Source organism: Xenopus laevis, chromosome 6S (genome assembly GCF_017654675.1).
Source record: "Xenopus laevis strain J_2021 chromosome 6S, Xenopus_laevis_v10.1, whole genome shotgun sequence".
NCBI classification, from domain to species: domain Eukaryota; kingdom Metazoa; phylum Chordata; class Amphibia; order Anura; family Pipidae; genus Xenopus; species Xenopus laevis.
This window is the reverse complement of record NC_054382.1, coordinates 93265030-93287121: the sequence shown is the minus strand read 5'-3', so window position 1 is coordinate 93287121 and position 22092 is coordinate 93265030. Positions and strand designations below refer to the sequence as shown.

Here is a 22092-nt window from a genome sequence, read left to right as displayed (position 1 = left end):
ACCTAACAATATAAACTTAAAATATAGCATTGACTTTGGTTCAATGTTTAATAGGGAGCAATTTGTAGGAACAACTCTGAGGAAGTGCCGAGATACAGGCACGAAACTCGTTAGTTTGCACCCCACTGCTGTAAATTGTATATGTGTGCTTTAATAAAAGCGTATTGATATTATAAACGTCTTCCCCTCTAGGATCAGCGCTCGCTAATGCTATGTAGATGTTACATAGTACAAGCCGGTTTAGAAGGTGCCGGGATCTCGCGGGAGCAGCGACCGGAGGGGATTTGCCAATCAGGGTGAGCTCCACCATTACCACGCTACAATTTGTGGGAAGTAAAGAATTCTGACAGATTATTAAATAGTTGTATTAGGTACAGTGACATCACAGTTATAATGTGGTTTATGGGGTCATAGGGAACAAGCCTGTCTGGTTTAAAAGTTTTATATGTTTGCATTATACTTTTATGAATATAGAAGGTATGTGCTGAAAGTAGTGTTTTGGGCTGATTTATTAAAAATGTGTACCCTGCCCATATGTTCCCCTTTCTGCTTATTGTCTAGCAAAATCCTCCAGAAAAAAAACTATCCACCAATCCCAAACATCCCTAAACTGTTTAACCACAATGTTGTGTGATTCATTGTAAGACATACTCAGAGCTGGTTCATATTGTTTTACAGTTCCCCGTCATTGATTTCTCTCGGATTACTAAAATAAAGCAGACAAAACGCCTACAGTATCTATGTGGAAAACGTGGCTCTAGACTACATTAGCCTGAGAATCTGGTCACAAACCAACAGCCCCAGAATCGAAGGTTCAAGGTGTGCGGGACAATGTTCGGCCTCCACCACAAGTTGCTGAAGTGGCCAAGAAGAAAACAGGCCTTCACTTTCCCAAGTAAATACTAATAATCATACTTTTTTATGCTACAAAGCAGTAGTTTCTGTCTTGCAGTGCTCAGCTCTTGCGCCACAGACAAAATGCCACTGGCATAATGAACTTAATAAAGTCAATACTTACTACTATAATAATTAATACATGAAAAACAAAAAAGCTTTTGTTACTATGAGAGAGTGCACGGAGATATTTTCCCACATTGTGTTTACTTCTAAATTTGTTTATGCATAAACAATGAGCAGTATACTGTATGACAATGCAATGGAAAAGGACAAACAACTGGGTAGTTACTCAACATAATAAACCCAGGGGATGTTCTAAAGACATATCAGTTAGCAAAACAAGACCTGAGTACTGAAGGCGGGCCTGGTATTTTCAATCACAAAGCAGTACATACTATTTTGTCAGAGGAGAGTCGAAGTGTTTTCTTGTAGGCTGTGGTGCTTCCATGGCTATGATGTTCTGTAGATGTAAATTCTGTATTTATTTGTTTCAGTTCCAACGACTCCTCATCACTTGATGAACTGTCATCAGCTGGTGACCTATTAAAACACACACTTATTATTGACTGGGTTTTTTTGGGGGGGTTCCAATGTATTTTGGTCTTCTGAGTCATATACCTCAATGTAAAGAAGCCTCACATTTTATGAAATAAATAATAGTGCATTACAACAGTGCACATCTTGTCTTTTCATGTTGTGTCCCTGTAACATTCCTCAATATACAAATACTTTGAATATAGATAAACCCAAAAGCTAAGCTTGCACAAAACATAAAGAAGCCGTTTAATTCTTGCCTGGTGTTGCTTTCATATGTATAAGTGAATATAGATGACTTTGTCACTTCTAGGATGGACAGCATTGAAATACATTGTCCTGATTTTCTTTAAAGGGATACTGTCATGGGAAAACATATTTTTTTCAAAACGCATCAGTTAATAGTGCTACTCCAGCAGACTTCTGCAATGAAATCCAATTCTCAAAAGAGCAAACAGATTTTTTTATATTTAATTTTGAAATTTGACATAGGGCTAGACATATTGTCAGTTTCCCAGGTGCCCCAGTCATGTGACTTGTGCTTGCACTTTAGGAGGGAACTACTTTCTGGCAGGCTGTTATTTCTTCTACTTAATGTAACTGAATCAGTCTCAGTGGGACTTGGCTTTTACTATTGAGTGTTGTTCTTAGATCTACCAGGCAGCTGCTATCTTGTGTTAGGGAGCTGCTATCTGGTTACCTTCCCATTGTTCTTTTGTTAAGATGCTGGGGGGGGGGAAGGGAGGGGGTGATATCACTCCAACTTGCAGTACAAGTTTATCAGAGCACAAGTCACATGACTGGGGGCAGCTGGGAAACTGACAATATGTCTAGCACCATGTCAGATTTGAAAACTGAATATAACAAAATCGGTTTGCTCTTTGAAGAATGGATTTCAGTGCAGAAGTCTGCTGGAGCAGCACTATTAACTGATTTATTTGGAAAAAACCATGTTTTCCCATGACAGTATATCTTTAAATGACAGCTACACAGAGCTTCTCTGTTGAAGCGTGTAGCTACAGACTAGCTGATCTAAATACATGTGTCAACACACACCTGGAGAGCGAGTAAAGTGACCAAATTTATTTAAAGCACTATGTAAAAAAAGGGATGTAATGTAAAGAAGGGATAATCATGGCGATGAAGACTGCAAAAAGGAGTTAGGAGGATTGGTGGGACAGATTAGGATTGCCCTCACTTTCACAGAAGGAACGAAAGATTCTCTATGAGTCAGATATTTCTTGCTGACTATCTATGGGGAAATCCCTCAGAGTACCGGGATTGCTGCCAAGTGGGATTCTGCATCCTAAGTGAAAGCTTAGATTTTGGTTTTATCTATTTTGGTTTTATCTACACTATGTATATAAAGTGGGATACATAATGATGAGAACAATCTTAAAGCACATGATTCAGCCAGACATGACTTAAGCTTGCTAACATTTCCCCCTAAGGCTAAACACAAGTCAGGCTGAACTTTATAGGTTGGAGATAATTGGTGCTTTAAAAAAAAAAATCACAGAGAAAAAATGCAGTTTATATGAATTTTACAATATAACAATTATATATTATATTAATTCATTAAAGGGCACCTATCACAGCCAAAAGCAAACACATATTAACAATCTGATCAGTACAACCTAAACACTTTTAATCAAACTATATATATAGTTTTTTGAAAAAAACTGCAGGTTTTAAAAAATCCCTTACTTTGTCAAATGGGTTCTTTCACTGAGGGAGTCCATACTGAAACTATAACAGAGACTAACATGCAAATTTCAGGAGCATGCTCAGATTGTAGCACTGCCTTGAGTATTCTACCCAGAATGCCTTGTTTGAGTAAACTCCTCCACTAGAAGTATCCTGAGATTTCCCTATCTTGTCCCCTGCTGGTGATGTTATTATGCAAATGAAGGACACAAACTAACTTCCAGAAGGTGGCAGCACTACTGAACAGCAGCTAACACAGAGGTTTGGCTGATTTGAAAACAGCTAGAGACACAATAGAGCTTGTGCGAGATTTCAGAGCTGCAGTTGGCTGGGAAGATATAGGTAGGAGGAGCCAGTGAAATCCAAGATGCCTGCCTCAGCCAGAACTGCAGTGGAGATAGGGGAGATCTTGCAGAAGTTATAGTGAGCTGATGATTTACATTATACAAACAATTATAACTGTTTTTGTAAAAATCTGATTTCTTGAACTTTCACATAGTGTATTTACTTAGTAAATGATTGGTGCCCTTTAACTGGGGCTATAATAGGAATTCAAAGGAGTACAGGTATTTCTGTATGTATAGTTTCCCCAATACTGAAATCACTTGTGTGGATACTCCTTGGTTAACACCAACTATTTTCCTTTCAGAAGGAAAGGAAAAACAATAGTCAATATAACTTCTGATGTCCAAAAGATAGGGGGCAGTGATTTCTGACATTTGCAAAAGGTAATGGGTGTACAGCACACGTCATTTCAATCTCTATTTCTTAATAGAAATCTAAACCGTATATACTGTAAGTTAATATTCATGCTGTTCTGCATTATATTAAAACAAATGGAAAAACAAAGTAAAATACTGCATTTTGTCTTATGCAAGGCATTTAGCGTTCAGTGACTTTGTCTGCATGCCTCTACCCCCCTTGTGTTTTGAAATCTTTGTGTTTAGACAGATGCAGCAAAAGAAGTTAGTAGTGGCCCTATATGGTACTAACCCAGTAAATTGGTGAGCAGCATCACAGAGCAGGGGGTAGACAACATGTCTGAATAATATGTCATTGTTTAACCCTATAAACAATCTAGCGGAGGTACTGGGATAACAGCCAGGTATGCAGAGTACATGATGTCATTCAGGATATTCATAAAATATGTGATCTCCAAAGACGGCAATAGAAAGCAGCAACCTGGCTGAAGCCCAGATATGAATCAAAGCGAACATTGCAGGTTAATAACTTTTCCATTTAACATTTCCTACAGTGTATTCAACACAAGGTTGCAACTGATGAGTGTTTTTATTGTGTCTAGAGAAAGATTTAGCATGCATTAGAAACAACACAACATAAACCATACAAATGCTTTTACATTAATGCTAGTTGCAGGTCTGTGGAGCACGAAAACAATCACAAAGAGGCCAGAACCGTGCCTTATGCCATCAGTAGCATATTTACATTTTTATTTTAAGAACAATGGTGTCCTAACCAGATAAAAGATAAGTGACATTTTTAAAATTTAAGGTCACTGACAAGTACAGGTTCTCCAAAAAATAACATTTACATCATCACGTTGTATGTTCTTATACCTAGGTTTGCATAAAAAAACACAATTGGTAATATGCAGCCTTCTCGAACTATTTTCACCAGCAGCCAAAGGCTGTAGAGGGTGGTAGAAGTGACAGTCCAAAACATGTGGAAGTTTGCAGCTTGCATAAATCATGGTTGCCTCTCTAATGGGATTTATTAGGTGTATTCTTAATGTACTGTAGGTCAGTGTTTTGCAGAAAGCATAAGTTCCAATAATGTGTCAAACATACCTTATATGAGGCTGCTCCATTGTTTCAGGTGTTTGATCGTTGCTTGGTTCTGCACCCAATTTATCCTCCTTTGAGTCAGGCTATCAAACAAAATATCAAATCTTGAATACCACCATGATAATTGCCTGACTAAATGCATTGTATCAAATACATATATATTCATCATATTTAAATGGATTAAAGAACACTAGAGCAATGTGATGCATACTGTAGAAATATTGATTTACAGTAGACTGTAATATGGCATTGTATGCTCCTTCAGTTGCCAGCTATATACACTGCCCATTCTGCAGTCAGAAGGCTTTATTCCCAATTCCCAGCAAGTAATATGCCCCCCCCCCGTCATTATAATACTATGTGATGTGCTGTTGCAACCAGTGAGGTTAATAAAGCGAAATTACATTATTTACATATTAGCGTATATACAGTGCTTCAAACGTATTGATCATTTTTATCATTTTCTTAAAAGAGAGTCTTATAATGAAATCTGATTCTCAGCGATAATTTTAATTTCAAGAACACAAAATGGTTTCTATTGTTTTACATTAATTACAATTCAAAAGTGGATTGAGATCAGGGCCTTGACTGGGCCATTGCAGACCATTTGTCTTGTTATGCTTGAGAGTCCTAATAAAGATTTTTTACTAAGATTTTCATTTTTGAAGTTTAAATCAATGGGGGTGACAACTGTTAGGCACCTCCAATGACTATAATCAAGTATCTAATACCCTGGCCCAGTAATTTTTAGCAAAAAGGAGCACTGGCCTGGAGTATAAGGTAAGTAATTATATCACTGGGGTTGACTAATATTTTGGCACCCACACAGTGATTTTAATTTTAGTTCTCTTTTAAGCAGTCTGAAACATGTCCTCTCTATATATTGTACCGCCCATTCTTCCTTCTTCTTGTAGCAGTAGTAGCAGTAGTGTGCTTTTCTCATGGCTGAATGCAATGTTCAGAACTTCATGATTTTACAGACACATATGAGGGCTTGCAAACTATCCCCTCATCCCATCATCAAGAATTACACCGTGCACTATTAGTGAAATGAATTATAGATCCCAAAAGCCATGCATATCATAAGTTTACCTGCTTTACCATATTTTCCTTCTTACGCCAAAACCACCATCTTCCGGATTTCTTTGGCATTTTTTCTTTTACCCACGTTTCAATAGTACCCTGTAAAAGTCATGTTCAAATCATCCGTATTACTTAAGTCCAAATAAAGAGCATGATAGAGAATGTGTTGTATGCTATTTTGTGCTAATTCTTAGTTTGCCTGGATAAGATGATACTGCATATATCCTTTCAGTAAGTGTACAAGGCAGTTGTTTACTGTGCATTATATAAAAACTTAAGTCAATAAAGGAACAGTAACACCAAAAAATGAAAGTGTTGTTAAAGCAATAAAAATATAATGTACTGTTGTGGTGCACTGGTACAACTGGTGTGTTTTCTTCAGAAATGCTACTCAAATTTATATAAACAAGATGCTGTGTAGCCATGGGGCAGCCATTCAAAGCTGGGAAAGGAAAAGGTACAGAATACACAGCAGATAACATATAAGCTCTGTAGTATACAATGGGATTCTTCCGAACTTGTCTGTTATCTACTGTGTATCCTGAGCTTGAATGGCTGCACCGCAGCTTGTTTATATAAACTATAGGAGTCTTTCTGAAGCAAGCACACCCAATTTTACCAGAGCAGCACAACAGTACATTATATTGTCATTCCTTTAAAATACTTCCATTTTTTTGGTGTTGTTGTTCCTTTAAGGACATGAAGGAACACCGTGGAGAAAATAAAGTTACGGGTAATTGAAAGTTATGTCAAGGGACAAATCTATACAACAAGAATAGCTCAGAAACAAAATAAAGAAAAAAGTGAAAAGGATTAGGAACAATCCTCTAAAATTACGTCTTATTGCTTAAATGAAAAATTATGAACTATTTACAATTATGCACAATTCGCAGCTCCTCTGTATTGAGTCTGTATTTAAGTCTGTAACTTATGGTAAACTACCCAGCATAAACCAAATATATTGTGCTATGTGAATATTCAAATGTTTTATGGAAAAAAACAATCAACCCAAACGTATTGGATAACAGATCCCATATCTTCATGTATATATAATTGTACCAATTTGCCTCTCTTTCAGTGCACATGCTCAAATCTGTGTGTCTGCTCGACCCTCCCTTCCCAAATAACTTGCTGTGTGCCATATCATATCTGCCTTTGTACTTTCCATGTCCCTTGCGGGCAGATTTAATTATCCTTTAATTTAATTTTTTTTTTTTTTTTCAGTAACTCACATTTGCATCATTAGCTTTTTTCCTTGAGCAGGATTTTTTTTACAAGAGTTTATTAAAAATAAAAAACATTGCCAGGTCTCGAGTGGAGAGTTATTTTTATATATTCTATTCTTTCTCCCAATCATCTCTGTGTCTCTGATTCATTAAAGGAACAATAACACCAAAAAATAAAAGTGTGGCAAAGTAAAAAAAATATAGGTGGTTATGTAATACTAAGTTTGCCCAGGAGCAGTAACCCATAACAACCAATCAGCAGGTAGCATTTACTGGTCAACTGTTTAAAAGCAAACATCTCATTGGTCGCTATGGGTTACTGCTCCTGGGCAAACTTAGTGACTTTTATTACGTATAGGGTATAGTGTACTATTGCTCTGCACTGGTAAAACCAATATGTTTGCTTCAGATAGACTACTATATTTTATATAAGTAAGCTGCTGTGTAGCCATGGGGGCAGCCATTCAAGCTGGAGAAAAGACACAGGTTACATAGCACATGACAGAAAAGCCCTGTCCAATACAATGGTGTTTTATTTGTTATGTGCTATACATTCTGTGCCTTTTCTCCAGCTTGAATGGCTGCCCCCATGCTTGAGAAAGGGGTCACGCCCCGAAACGTTGCATCCGCAATAAACGAGCAAGGTTTTACCTGCTAGAATTACCCATGTTGTGCCGGTGTGTCCTGTGTCTACGCTGTTTTTGAGGTTGCCCATTCCCTCTAACATCGAGCACCTGGGAGTCGTTTGAGTCTGGACGGCCAGGGTGTGCGAGTGTAAGTTTTTCTTTTTCTTTTTGCCCCCATGGCTACACAGCAGCTTGTTTATATAAACTATAGCATCCTATCTAAAGCAAACATGCTAGTTTCACCAGTGCCAAGCAATAGTACACTATATTTTTATTACTTTGCATCACTTTAATTTTCTGGTGTTGCTGTTCCTTTAACAATGTTGGCAGCAGAATTGCATAGAAAATTTAAGAAATAAAAACCATTCAAAGTCCATAATAGAATGTGCTTCAGTCACTGAATAGGACATTATTTCTACAAATATACTTCTATTCTCTTCACTACACTGCTCATATGATATAAATATAATATTTTTAGTCTTGTTCAACTTACCTTTGGTAAGTTTTTCTGGAACACTTGCAAACTCAAGATCATGGGAGCAGCCAATACCCAGTTATAGTATCTGTTAAAGACATTGCCATTAGTTTATATAGGTAGCAGAGCAAGCATTTAACAAATAAAGGATAGTTAGTCTGCACATAGCTATTATATTGTCAGTCACTGCTACTATTATATTTGAATTCAGAATCGGAATTGCTGGAAAAGTATTGTAGTCTACCGGTAAAGCTAGTGACAGCTTCTAGGAAATCTGATTAATAGGGTACATGAAAAATCAAAATAGGAAAAGACCCACTACTAGTAAAGCAGTAGCCCAAGTATTTATAAAGTTAAAAAAAAATCTTTATTTTTTTAACTTTATCAATATTAGGCTAATGCATGTCCTAATAAAGATTTTTTAACTTTATAAATACTTGGACTGGGGGTTCTATGGGATGAGACCACTGTACATTTTCCTATATAAATTGGACTTATGATTAAGGAGCAGAGCTACATAACACAGTATAACTCAGGGATCCCCAACCTTTAGAACCCATGAGCAACATTTAGAAGTAAAGGAGTTGGGGAGCAACACAAGCATTAAAAATGTTCCTGGGGTGCCAAATAAGGCCATTTAGTAGCCCTATGTGGATTGTCAACCTACATTGAGGATCTATTTGGCAGTGCACCTGGTTTTTATACAACCAAAACCGTCTCCAATCCTGGAATTCAAAAATAAGCACCTGTTTTGAGGCCACTGGGAGCAATATCCAAGGGGTTCGGAGAGTAACATATTGCTCACGAGCTACTGGTTGGAGATCACTTGCTATAACTATATAACAATCTGATTAATACGCCCACATATTTTTGTATATGGAGGCAAATAGGTTGGATTCAATGTAGACTGTTCAATCACTGTGCTTCCGTCCAATGAAGCCAATAGCGCATAAGAAAAGGAGTGATGAATTCAGTCGAACGCAGTGGGTTGCTGCAAAAACTGTGCTTTTATTTTAACACAACATAGTTTAAAATATTTTATTTGATTTTCATATTAAACAAATGAAATCAAAATGACAACAAATGTTATGCAGATGAAGAAAATATGTTGCAAAGGAGACAATGGCATGATAGTATCAAAACTATATTATTCATGAAAAATAACAAAAAACGAACTAAAAATTAACTTAGCCAGTGGATGCACAAGTAATAAAAGAAAGAAAAAGCCCATTTATCATCTGGAGTGTCAGATAGGTCATCTAACTATTGAAGAAAGCGCATTATTTGATCGCCAGTATTGGAGTTACAGTATTTTAACACAACATGTTTTGAGCTGTGCTCTTTGTCAAGTGTCATTACACTTGACAAAGAGCACAGCTCGAAACATGTTGTGTTAAAATAAAAGCACAGTTTTTGCAGCAACCCACTGCTTTCGACTGAATTCATCACTCCTTTTCTTATATTTTTGTATATATGCAGTTCTTATTAGGCCAATAAACCCATAAAGTAGGAATCGGGAGTTGAGTCTCCCTGTGGTGTGGTGCAATTGCAAGGATCAGGCCAAACTAAAACTCACAGATTTTGTAAGGAAGGAAAGAAAATGTTGTGGTAATCTTAAAGAGATACCGATACCAGAAAAAACCTTTTTTATATCCATCATAACATTGTCTTTTAATGCTATTTATAATTTTGCCATATAAGTATTTGCCTGATGCGTTTACATTATCTTTCTTACCCCATGTTTCTCTATGAGGGGTTTAACATCTTTGCTTGCATCATGTTGCAGCAGTAGTCAGCAACATGACCTATAGGTAACTCTTAGGGGCACATTTACTAAGTTCGAGTGAAGGATTCGAATGAAAAAAAAAACGGTGAATTTCGAAGTTCTTTTTGGGTACTTCGACCATCGAATAGGCTACTACGACCTTCGACTTCGATTTGAACTAAAAATCATTTGACTATTCGATAGTCGAAGTACTGTCTCTTTAAAAAAAACTTTGACTGCATACTTCGGTAGTTTAAACCTACCGAGGTACAATGTTAGCCCCATCACTTTTCAGTCGTAAAGCATGGAAATGACAACAAAAAGCAGGGAAATTACGACAAAGAGGGCATAAGGCAGTCAAGTTTCTGTGTGCTCCCAAAGAGATAAATTGGCAGCAGCTTGAAATCTAGTTCTCCATAGTGACTGCAGCCCAAATGTTTTAGGGGCTACAGCAACAAAATTATAGTGTTTAAAAAAACAAGTGCCATCCCCATGATATCAGGTTCTGGGGATTGCACTATAGAAATTCTGTTAGCGTCTGTCTCAGATGTTGACAAAATGAGTAAATTTGTCGCAAAAACGAGTGAATTTGACAGAAACTGTCCTGCAAAAATGATATCCATAATCCACATTGATATTTCAAAAAGGGAGACAATCATAATAACAAAATATTTATTAAGATCAGTTTATACTGTAGGAGTGCCAAAAGCATTCCGTACAATGGCAATTCAATTACCTGTTATAAATCCGTACTACCAAATTAGGATTATCAATAATCCCTGGGTTTTCTGCAAACTGTTGGTAAGTAATCATGTGCTCTTTGAATTTTTCTGCAATCAGAAAAGAGAAGAAAGGATTATTACTACAATTTGAAAAAATTGTGAACCAGTTATTGAAAAAAGTGGGAAACGGAAACGGAGATAACAAAGGCTCCATAAACAAACAAGTACTGTATGATGAGACTGCTCAAATGACCCTGATTTACAGCTATCTTCAATGTATATCTTCCTGTGCTAAATAATTGGTGCGGATTGTGAGGTCAACACCAAGGGGGTTATTTATCAAATTGAATTTTTTTAACTAAAAAAAGTCAGACCAAACTAGAATCCACGATGTGACCTTATTTATTAATAAAAAAAGCAAGCTTTTATCGGATCGTGGGTGAACTTGATAAAAAGGAGTGAAAATCGGAATCATATGTTGTTTTCTGAATTTTTTGGCATTCGGAAAAATCTCCTGCTGCATGTCTATTCCAAATACACCTTAGTGCATGGACAAATAAAGTGCTCTGAGGAAGTTGCTGTACCAATTTACAATGATCTGTTTGGGGAAAAAACACTTTGTAGATAACAATAAATAAGCTGAATTTTTTTTCTGAAATTGTTAATAAATCATTTTCATCAGCACATAAAAATGACCGGAAACATTCTAACCAATTACTTGGCTGAGAAAATGTGCTTTCTTTTAGACCTTATATCTCTGCTGCTAAGCTTCAAAGCACTGCGTTTAGTAAAATACTGTACAGTGCTGATTTATAAAATATAATATTTTACATAATAGAACACTATCATGAAAACTGTCAATGCCACTTTATAATAATAATTACCATGTTGACAGATTTATTGAGGTTCGAACAGTAAATTAGAATTTTCTAAAAAAAAAACATTGGGGTCAGAACTCACATGAATTGAATTAAAAAGCACCAACTCGAATGCGAATTTGAATGTGAGATTTATCCCACCACTACCATAGAAGCAGTTCTAATTAGAATATTCGCCACCTAAAACCTGCCGAATTCATGTACAAGTCAATTGTAGAGGTCCTTTGAATCATTTGAAGATGTTAATAGCCCTCCTGATATCAATTTTTTTTCCATTCCAGCTCGATTAGATGATAACATTGGAGTTTTGAGTACATTTGAATTCATTAGCGTAATAAAAAAAATTCACATAAATTCGACCTTTGATAAATCTGCCCCTAGCATAATTAACTAACATGTTGAAATTACTTCTTGCCTTCCCACTGCTTCTGTTACTTACTTGCATCAAACACCTTTTCAGCTGTGGCTGCCCTAGCACTGCTATGCAATACCTTCAACACAAGTACTCTGCCCCAGTTGTACATTCCAACATAAAGACAGAATCCCAGGTCACTTCAGGTCTTCAGTATTTTTTTTAAACAGCACAGTGCACCAATCTCAAATCATACATGCTAATAAGTGAAGGCCTAAACTATCCCAAAGTTCTATCTTCATATCACTGCTTATCAACTATGGCTAAACATTTTAAGAACCCAATTAAGAAGTCAAGAGGTTCCATAGCAAACACTGTTGTTTGCTAAAACGCAATAGACAAAGGTGTTTGCAATAATACATGTTCCTTACAACTTCAGTGTAGCAACAACACATTGGTTCAGCATAAACTATTGATGAACTGTGTGCAAAGTACAGGGGGAAGAGCCATGAAATTAATACCTGAGGAGGTGTTACTTCTATGATTTCCATAACATGTTGTTACCAACGATGAGCACATCAGCGTGTCAGAAGTCATGCTCATTTGTGCATAAACTAAGAAACATTTGCACACTATTTATCTACATGGAAACTTATTGCATCTGAGTTGCAGTACCCGCTATTTTACTGGGATGCTGGGGAAAATTATGCAGCATGTGTAAAAAATAAAACAAAAATCTTGGTGAAGTGTGCCAATACTTTGGGCCAATAGCTTAGACATAAATTATTAGTTTAAACACAACAGATTCCTGTAGCCACCTGAAATGGGTCAGTTTAATCTAGATTAACAAGAACTCTGATGGTTTTTTGTGCATTATGTAACATACAACATTCTTATAAGATCATTTTTAGAGGCCCATTTATCAAAGTCCGAATTTTTCTCATTATTTTCTGAAAAATACTCGAACCAAATCTGCACGGGTCTTTTCTCGTTATTTATCAATACACTTTGGCCACCCGAAAACTCAGATTTTTGCCCGAAAATCACAAAATATTCATATGATTGCGCGCAACCCAGCACAGATCAAGATATCTTTGGGACTTCTCCCATTGACTTATATACAACCTCGGCAGTTCTGAGATGCTGGATTTTAGGATTCTGACTTTTTCCATCCTCGCGGTATAATAAATCCTGGAAAATTTGTGTTTTTTCCCCCCACTAAAAATTCGGATTTTAAAGTAAAAAAAACATGTTTTTTTGGGTTTTTGCCATTCGGAGTTTAATAAATAACCCCCTTAGTGTTACTTGGCATTATTATCCAAAAAGAAGCAAATGACTTTTAAAAGGATGACACATTTAAAAAGAAGAAATGTGGGCTAATGATACTGATGATTCTCTTAGCTCACCTTTGGAAATTTCTCCATTCTCACTGAGACCTCCACACAGTGAGAGTGTGACATCAGGCAGATCCATGGGAGAATCAGACAGGCACTCTGTTCCACTGTCTGCAGCAGCACTTTCCACTGATTGAGGAGACTGAGAGCCAGACAGGTCAGATTCAATCCACTGTCTTGAACCAGGATCTGATTCACTGCATGATAAGGAATTCTTGTTATATGCACGACCACCATCATTTTGATCATGTTTTCAAAGGAAAACTATAGCCCTTCAAAAAATATAGGTTTCCATAAAAATATACTGCATAAAACAGCTCAAATGTAAAACCCTGCTTTATCAAAATAAACAATTTTCATAATAACATACAGGTATGGGACCTGTTATCCAGAATGCTTGGGGCTTTGGGTTTACCAGATAAGGGTCTCAATACCTTAAGTCTACTAAAATATAGAAAAAGAAAGGGAAAAATAATATAGGTTGTTTATTGCCAAATTTAAAGGTAAAATGCAATTTGTCTACAGACCTTTCATTGCTTCTTTACTAGTGATCATCCTTATGATATTACAGAGCAAATGGTGTCTGTAAAGTGACAACCCTGTAAACTGCAAGTTATACGATTTATATTGTTATTGCCATTTTCTCAACTTCAATCTCTGATTTTTTCTCTCTTTTTTATAAAAAAAAAAAAAAAAAGTGTATTTAGTTAAACTTCAAGGTTCCTTCCCTTGAAGAAATAATACCTTGATTAGACAATTTTTTTTTTAATCATACGCAAAGTCTAGAGCACTCCATTACTTTTTGCAAGCCAAGTCAGGCTTAGGGTTACCCCTTTTCTCCTAATATGCCACAACTTTCCTTATGGCAGCAAGCCGGATCCCACGTTGGATTTTCCCTACCCCCACAAGTTTATTTTATTTGTTACTACAACTAGGAACCAGGGTGTTGTTTTAGGTGTGTCCCCCATCAACCACAGTGTGTCTGTATATATATATATATGTGTATATATATATATATATATATATACACACTGTGGTTGATGGGGGACACACCTAAAACAACACCCAGGTTCCTAGCTGTAGTAACAAATAAAATAATCTTGTGGGGGTAGGGAAAAAACAAGGGAGAGTTGTGCTCACCACAAATTTTTAAAAACCATTAGGCGGGGGTGCAATGAGGCTGTGACCACAAAATACATATAGACAAATCCTCTGCACTCAACCCATTATCAATATATTTAAGACAGAGACATTTTGTGCATACTGCTACTGAAAAATGCCTTACCCTTTAAACAAATATTTGTTATATATATATATATATATATATATATATAAATATATATAGTCCCACAGTGCCTGCACTCAATCTGAAAAATTAAGCCACGTTCCAAAATAGAATAATATATGAACAGAAGATCAGCACTCTCTGTCATTTGGTGAAACTGTGTTGAGTTATTTCACAAAATGTCCCATCTTAACCGACGTTTCGATCCAACATGGGGACCTTTCTCAAGGAACAGAGTCCAATTAGTCATTTACAATAAATACCAAAGCTCTGAGAGTGCGGACCTTTTAGTAGTATGTATATATATGTGTGTGTGTATATATATATATATATATATATATATATATATATATATATATATGTGTGTATATATGTGTATATATGTGTATATATATAGCCGAAACGTTGAAATAAACATCATTTTTGATTTTGCACCTTCAGAAAGTCCTGTGAGTGCGTTTTTTTTGCTCTATTATATATATATATATATATATATATATATATATATATATATATATATATATATATATATATATATATATATATATATATATATATATATATATATGCACCGAATCCAGGATTTGGTTCGGGATTCGGCCAGGATTCTGGCTTTTTCAGCAGGATTAATATTCGGCCGAATCCTTCTGCCTGGCTGAACCGAATCCGAATTTGCATATGCAAATTAGTTACGGGCAGGGACTTTTTGTCCCAAAACAAAGTAAAAACTGTTTTGCCCTTCCAACCCCTAATTTGCATATGCAAATTAGGAATCGGATTGGTATTTGGCCGAATCTTTTGAGAAGGATTCGGTCGAATCCAAAATAGTGGATTCAGTGCATGCCTATATATATATAAATATATAAAAGCAGAAAGAGAAAGCAGTCACGGCCATGACCATCAACTGTGTATCAAAATATATTTATTTGTGCATGGTGCATCTATATATAGTGTTAGTGTGGTCACAGCCTCATTGCACCCCCGCCTAATGGTTTTAAAAATTAGCGGTTAGCACAACTTTCCCTTGTTTTATATATATATATATCTTGACAGTGGTGCGTGTTCCTGAGCTAACTGCATGAATTAATTTCACAAAAAAGATATGACATTAATTACAAATATACATGTGCTACTGTACTCTCTGTGAACAATACTTAACACTGAAACAAGCTGTGGACAGGCAAAGTACCTCACAGGGTGAACAATAATAAAGAGAAATACAGATATTTGATACCTTTTGGGAAAATACAGAGCTGCTACTTCAGGCTCCAGGATGTTTAAATCATCTAGATATATATCACCTGGCCCCTGATGCTGGCTTCTTTTTCGTACACCTGTTTAGAATTAAAGTGAGAAGAATAATTTAGAATTTTCAGAATGCTATGCAGTATTTATTACCAAACATATGCATTCTCACTGGGCACGCAAGTTAACAGCATGCCATAAAATAGGAACTGACCAGTTCAAACACATGCCATTCTTTTGTGACTAGAAGTTATCCAACATCCTATACTACAAGAAAAAGAATGTTGTAACTAATGCCTGAGGTCAGCATAAGGAATCTCTTTCTATAAAATGAAATGAATCTGATGGTTCTGTACACCAAGTTCTGTATCTCATTAGTTGTATTAATGGGGATGATATTACTAGGAATACATTACCCATACCATCCTCTTAAAAATGCCAACACAAGCAATGAAAATGTTCTATAAGTATAATTAAAGCGGATAAAACAGGACACTCCGATTTACTTAATTCATACAAGTATACAGTGTACCTTTTTTCTTGGTTGGTGAGTCTGTTTTCAAGGAAGGTTTCATTTCAGGCAAATTATTTATACTCTCCAGAGGGAAGCTTTCCTCCAGTACAGATGGGGAGCTTATACCACTTTCAGTGACAGGTTCAGGTGGCTGATCTGGATCCATAAGGACACCTATAGAACAAGGTCGAGGCTCTGGCTTCAGCACAGTGCAAACTGAGTCTTCCATGAATACTTCATCTGCTTCTCCGACCAATGCCTCTGAACTGATCACCCTGAAATGCGTATTCTCAGAAGGTGTGATTGTGGCTGTCCTCGGATGGTCTGTTCGTTCTTTCTTGCTCACCTGCAAAATTCAGATGGAGTATACTCAGATGAACCAACAGGAACATGTACATTTAAAAGCAACAAAACATTGTCTGATATGACATCAGAAAGTTATTTCTATGTTTCTAAATAATTAAAGCAAGAGCTGTACCATTTCTAGATAGATTCAGATTACATTTTGACAGCTTGTCACTTGCAGTACCCGCTTCCCATCACTACTGTACTGCCATAATGGAGTTCTGATTTGTGTTTGAGATAAAATTATTTACGTTATATGGAATAACTTTTGAAGAAATCATCTCCCAAAAATGGCACCAACTTTTTTTTTTACATATAAAAGGCAGAAAGAGAAACAATAAGAACCTAAATGAATTCAATAGGAAACAGGGCAAGCTGTGCCAGACACGTAAGCTTGCTATCTATATACACATTTTTGGGCAAATGAATCATTAATTATTTTCAATCACATCAAATAATACAGTGGTCACTTAATGTTGAATCTTGTATATAAAAGCACTGTATTGCACACTTTGGAAGCTGCAATGAGGTCTTAAGATCATGTATCTAGATTTAAAGATTGTGTCAGTCCAAATAAAACTGGGTATGGGCATACACTAATAGATCTGCTTGTTTAGCAAGGTCCCAAGTGGATCTTTTCCCAATTTGACCCCCATGTGCTGGGCCAAACCAGTCTGATCCGATCCTTTGACCAATGAATGGATCCTAAAAGGGCCCTGTGTAGAGCCATCAGGCAAGGGCCACAACAACGTGCTGATGCATGCCTCACCAGATGGGATTTTCCAATGTATATTTATCTGACAGCACATAGCAAGGCCCCCCTCATGCATGGACAATAAGCTGCCCACTCAGCCAAAAGGGGACTTTACAAAAATAAAAATAATTATAGCCTTTAAAGGCAGTTTAGCATGAAATGAATTCTAAACAGGATAGCATGAAATGAATTCTAAACAAGAGCCTGCCCAACTGGTGCATTGATGCTGTCCTTGTCCAATAGTTTCCTGTAGCGTAGGTGACCAAATCATACAGATATTTGCTAATATTGGTCAGCTGAAGCCTTTGCTGTGGTATAATTAGAAAGGGATTCTATATTAATTTCACCTGTGCCTCAAAGGAGTCCTATACACACAAATTATGTGTGCTTTTTTTTGTTATATATCATGCTCTATGGTTTTGCAAATGTTTCGTACAAAGCATACAGACTGAGACTTCAGAGATTGTAAAGCCCTTATTACAAAGAGTATCTACATTCCCTTCTTATGATATTTATGTGGCAGGATTAGCTGTTAAATAGAGTATATGGTTTCATTACACGGTGGGTGTTCACCTTGGTTGACTCAGGAAATCCACCCCATGTCCACTGCATCTGTGGTTCATTTCTAAGGATGCTCTCTCCAGCCTTTACCTCCAGTTCAGAGTCACTTTTAGGGCAATTTGATTGGGAAAAGCAGCTGAGAAAAATAATAAGAAACTTGTATATTTACAAATGAATGTTTGAAAATGATTTTTACTTATGGTACAATGTCTATGTGCCCACTAGCTGTTAGTGAACTACATTACCCAGTATCCTTATAGAGGCAGGGGCTGACAGGGGATGCTGGTAGCCACATGTTAGCAACAGCTGGAGGGTTTTAGATCCAACAACATAGCAACACAATTAGAATAAAAATGTTTCACTATCAATAACAAAAATGGCAAAGAAAATTAACAAAGCTGTTGGTGAACACTTTGAATAGTACTGCAACTACTTAATAACAAGGGAGAATAAATAACTTAAGAATTGCTACACCACATTTAACTACATATAAGTGATGCAATGAAGCAAAAAAAAAATCCAGGAGCGAGCTCCACATGTTTGCCATAGATGTCTACTTGATTTAAAAGTAGTTCACAAGCTTTGCCAACCTTCTAATTAAGAACAAACACTCCCCATGGTAGAACATATGGAATTCTAAAAGCAGACAAAAAAGTTTCTACCTGTCCAGGGGAGACCAGTCTCCATCAGAGAGGGCATAATGATCCGAAATATGGCAGAAAGGCTCTTTGTATTCCTTCTCCCTTAAGGCTGTGTTTGAAGAGGACCTGAAAAAAGAAAGCAAAGCATCAGTAGAGAGAAATCTATATCATACTTTGTATGTTTGCCTCTAGTCTTATTGTTGATAATACATATGGGGAAATATAATAAAAGGTACAATGTTTGCCCCTTGTATTAAACACTATATTTGCCAATCCCCCATAGACTAAACAAAGGACTGGAAGAACAGCTGAGGTACAGAATGCTGCCTACATGTGTGCCTATATATCCATTTGTGAAAGGTGATGCATCGCTTGAGCCTGGTGCATTACACACAATTTGGTTCAGCAGAGGTTAAATAAATAGCAAAGGTTGAGCTTTTGGCTTCCCTCACATACAGACCAGCTTCACAATATATTGCACAAGGGCCTTGGCGAGTACAAAAATGTAATTCCTTCCCAAGGCTCCCTGTGAATGTTGCATGAATTCAAAAGCCAGGCACCTTATAATAAGTAACAGACATGCAGTTAGCATTTATATTCAGTAGGGGACTGGAATAAAAGACAATGCAAGTCAGTGATCAGTTGAAAAGAGAGAGATTTTGCAATGCCCTGACTATATATTATCTATAACTAAAAAGGTGTGTGTAATTAAACCTATGTATTATAACAATATTATCTGCAGAAATGATAAACCAGGCATTTAGGGTAGGGACACACTGGGCGATTTGGGGAGATTTAGTCGCCTGGCGACTAATCGCAGCGACTTTTCTCCCCGAATGCCTCCCCTCACTCTGCGCCTGGATAAAATGAAAAGTCGCCGGCGCTAATCACACACGGCGATTCGTTTTCCGAAATCGCCCGAAGTTGCCTCACGAGGAAACTTCGGGCGACTTCGGAAAACGAATCGCCGCGTGTGATAACGCAGGTGATTTTTCATTTTAGCCAGGCGCAGAGCGAGGGGAGGCATTCGGGGAAGATTGGTTGTGGAAAGTCGCGGCGATTAGTCGCCAGGCGACTAAATCTCCCCAAATCGCCCAGTGTGTCCCTACCCTTAAAGAATGTGATATTCCATCGCTACTTCTCTCATCTCACCTTCCACTTTTGGCCAACTTGCTCCTACACATCTATATGAACTACAAGGTTTTGTCTACTGGCCATGGCTGGGCTTTCAAAAACTTTCTGACCTTCTGACCTGGTTCCAACTTCCCCACACACCAAGCTTTGAGTTCCCAGCTAACAGGGGCAACTTTATAGATATCTCTAACTCAGACATGCACAGTTCCATACTCTTTTCCATACAGTTGCCATGGCAGCTATAGAGGCTACCCTCTACTCCCCATCCCCAGCTAAACTCCAATCTAGACTCTATAGAGGAATTATGGAAACAGTCAAGCCACCCTTTGACCGAGCTTACCTCTTTTGGACACAGGCCATTTCAGGACTTGAATATGATCAATTGGAGGAAGTAATAGACAAATCTAAACTAAATACTGTATAACTTCCTAATCTCGATAAAAGATGGGCCCATACAGTATAAACTCCTCCACCAAACCTACATAACACCCCTCAAGTTGAAGAAATTTGGTAGGAGAAAGGACGATTTCTGTCCACGATTCTCCTGGCCTGGTCATGTCTCCCCAAACAAGAATTCTGGTCTAAAACAATGGAGACCCAAGCAAATAAACTGGGATTGCCACAGACAGTGGACACAGTAGTCTGTTTGCTAAGAGTAATAGATAGAGGTACCACCCACCAATGTGGCCAGAGTTAAGGTACATAAATCATGTTCTATGCTAAAAAAAAGCAGTGATCATGCACTGAATGGGACAAACTCTCCCCTCCCTAGCCTTCTGGAGACAGTTGGTGGATGGAGCTCTTCCCCTAATAAAATTAACTTATGAATTGAGGGGGGCGCATGATAAATTTGACAGAATTTGGGGGGACTGGTGTCATCAGGACTCTGTGGACATGTAGCCTGTTCCTTTAAACTCAATGTGACCTGCTTTATACCAATCGCACGCATATTGACAATTGCTATATTCAGTGATAGTTTTCTCCTGTCTGTGCAAGCCTGTGACCCGACATCACTCTTATGTCGCACTTTTAGAGACACTGTATTGTATTATGTCTGTTTTGTGTTTGTTGTTTTTAAAATCAATAAAATGTATTGGTTAAAACTGAGGCAGTCAACCTTATTTAACTCAGTCTTTAAAGGAACAGTAACATCAAAAAATGAAAGGGTTTAAAGTAATAAAATTAGAATACAGTATTGCCCTGCACTAGTGTTTGCATTAGAAACACTAGTATTGTTTATATAAATAATCTGCTGTTTAGCAATTGGGGCAGCCATTAAAAGGAGAAATGGCTCAGGTTTTACAACAGATAGCAGATAAGCTCTGTAGAACATAATGGTGTTATCTGTTATCCACTATTTAACCTGTGCCATATAGCCTTTTTTCAATTTCCACCATTGCTACACAGCAGCTTGTTTATATGAACTATAGTAGTGTTCCTGAAGCAAACACATCAGTTTTACCAGTGTAGGGAAACAGTACATGATATTTTCATTACTTTAAAACACTTTCATTTGTTGGTGTTACTGTTCCTTTAAAGCAAATGGGAGGCAATATCCCATTTTCCAAATTCCAATATCCCAAACCAAATTCCAGTTGGAAAAAAATGTGTTTACTGTGGGCCACATGAATAATAAGTGACAATGACCCAATGTGCCATAGCCCTAACAAAAAACGTTTACATAATAATACATTAGTGTGAAAACCAATAACATATAATTCTGGTAGTAAGGGGTTTCCTGTGGATTGGGGCATGTACAGAATTTGCTCAGTCATATCTGGTGCGGTTATTTGAGAACTACAGCACAAGTCACTGCAAATTGCCACAAAAATAGCACTATATGGGACCCATATTTGCTGTACTCTCATTCTGAAAAAGTATTTATATGAAACTGGTCCTCCTTTTGCTGATATAACAGCATTTGATCTTCTGGCAAGGCTTTCCACTAGATAAAGGATATCCACCTAGCGGCCCACTGAATGCTGTATAGTCGCCAGACTGCTCAAAAAACAACTTTCAATATAAATTGTATTTATTTTACACACATTTACAGTTGCTTTCAGCTACAAGCCACAAGGGGATGATTCATGGCCTGTGGATAAACGCAGGCAGAGAATAAGCACCTACATAATATATTTTCCTGTGAATG

At 37.1% G+C, this 22092-nt stretch overlaps 1 protein-coding gene across 4 annotated transcripts in view; it reads right to left on the bottom strand.

Annotated features, from left to right (window-relative positions):
* lpin2.S (lipin 2 S homeolog) overlaps window positions 1-22092 on the bottom strand; it is a 66965-nt gene that overhangs the window by 11942 nt on the left and 32931 nt on the right. For 3 of the 4 annotated variants that reach the window (XM_018268632.2, NM_001089764.1, XM_041567099.1), the window contains 10 exon segments: window positions 18831-18935; window positions 18181-18304; window positions 16527-16854; window positions 15984-16083; window positions 13477-13661; window positions 10855-10948; window positions 8372-8441; window positions 6036-6125; window positions 4947-5026; window positions 1293-1437 (listed from right to left, as the gene is read on the bottom strand). In XM_018268632.2, the coding sequence (XP_018124121.1) occupies window positions 1293-1437; window positions 4947-5026; window positions 6036-6125; window positions 8372-8441; window positions 10855-10948; window positions 13477-13661; window positions 15984-16083; window positions 16527-16854; window positions 18181-18304; window positions 18831-18935 (1321 nt within the window). 4 annotated transcript variants of the gene reach the window in all.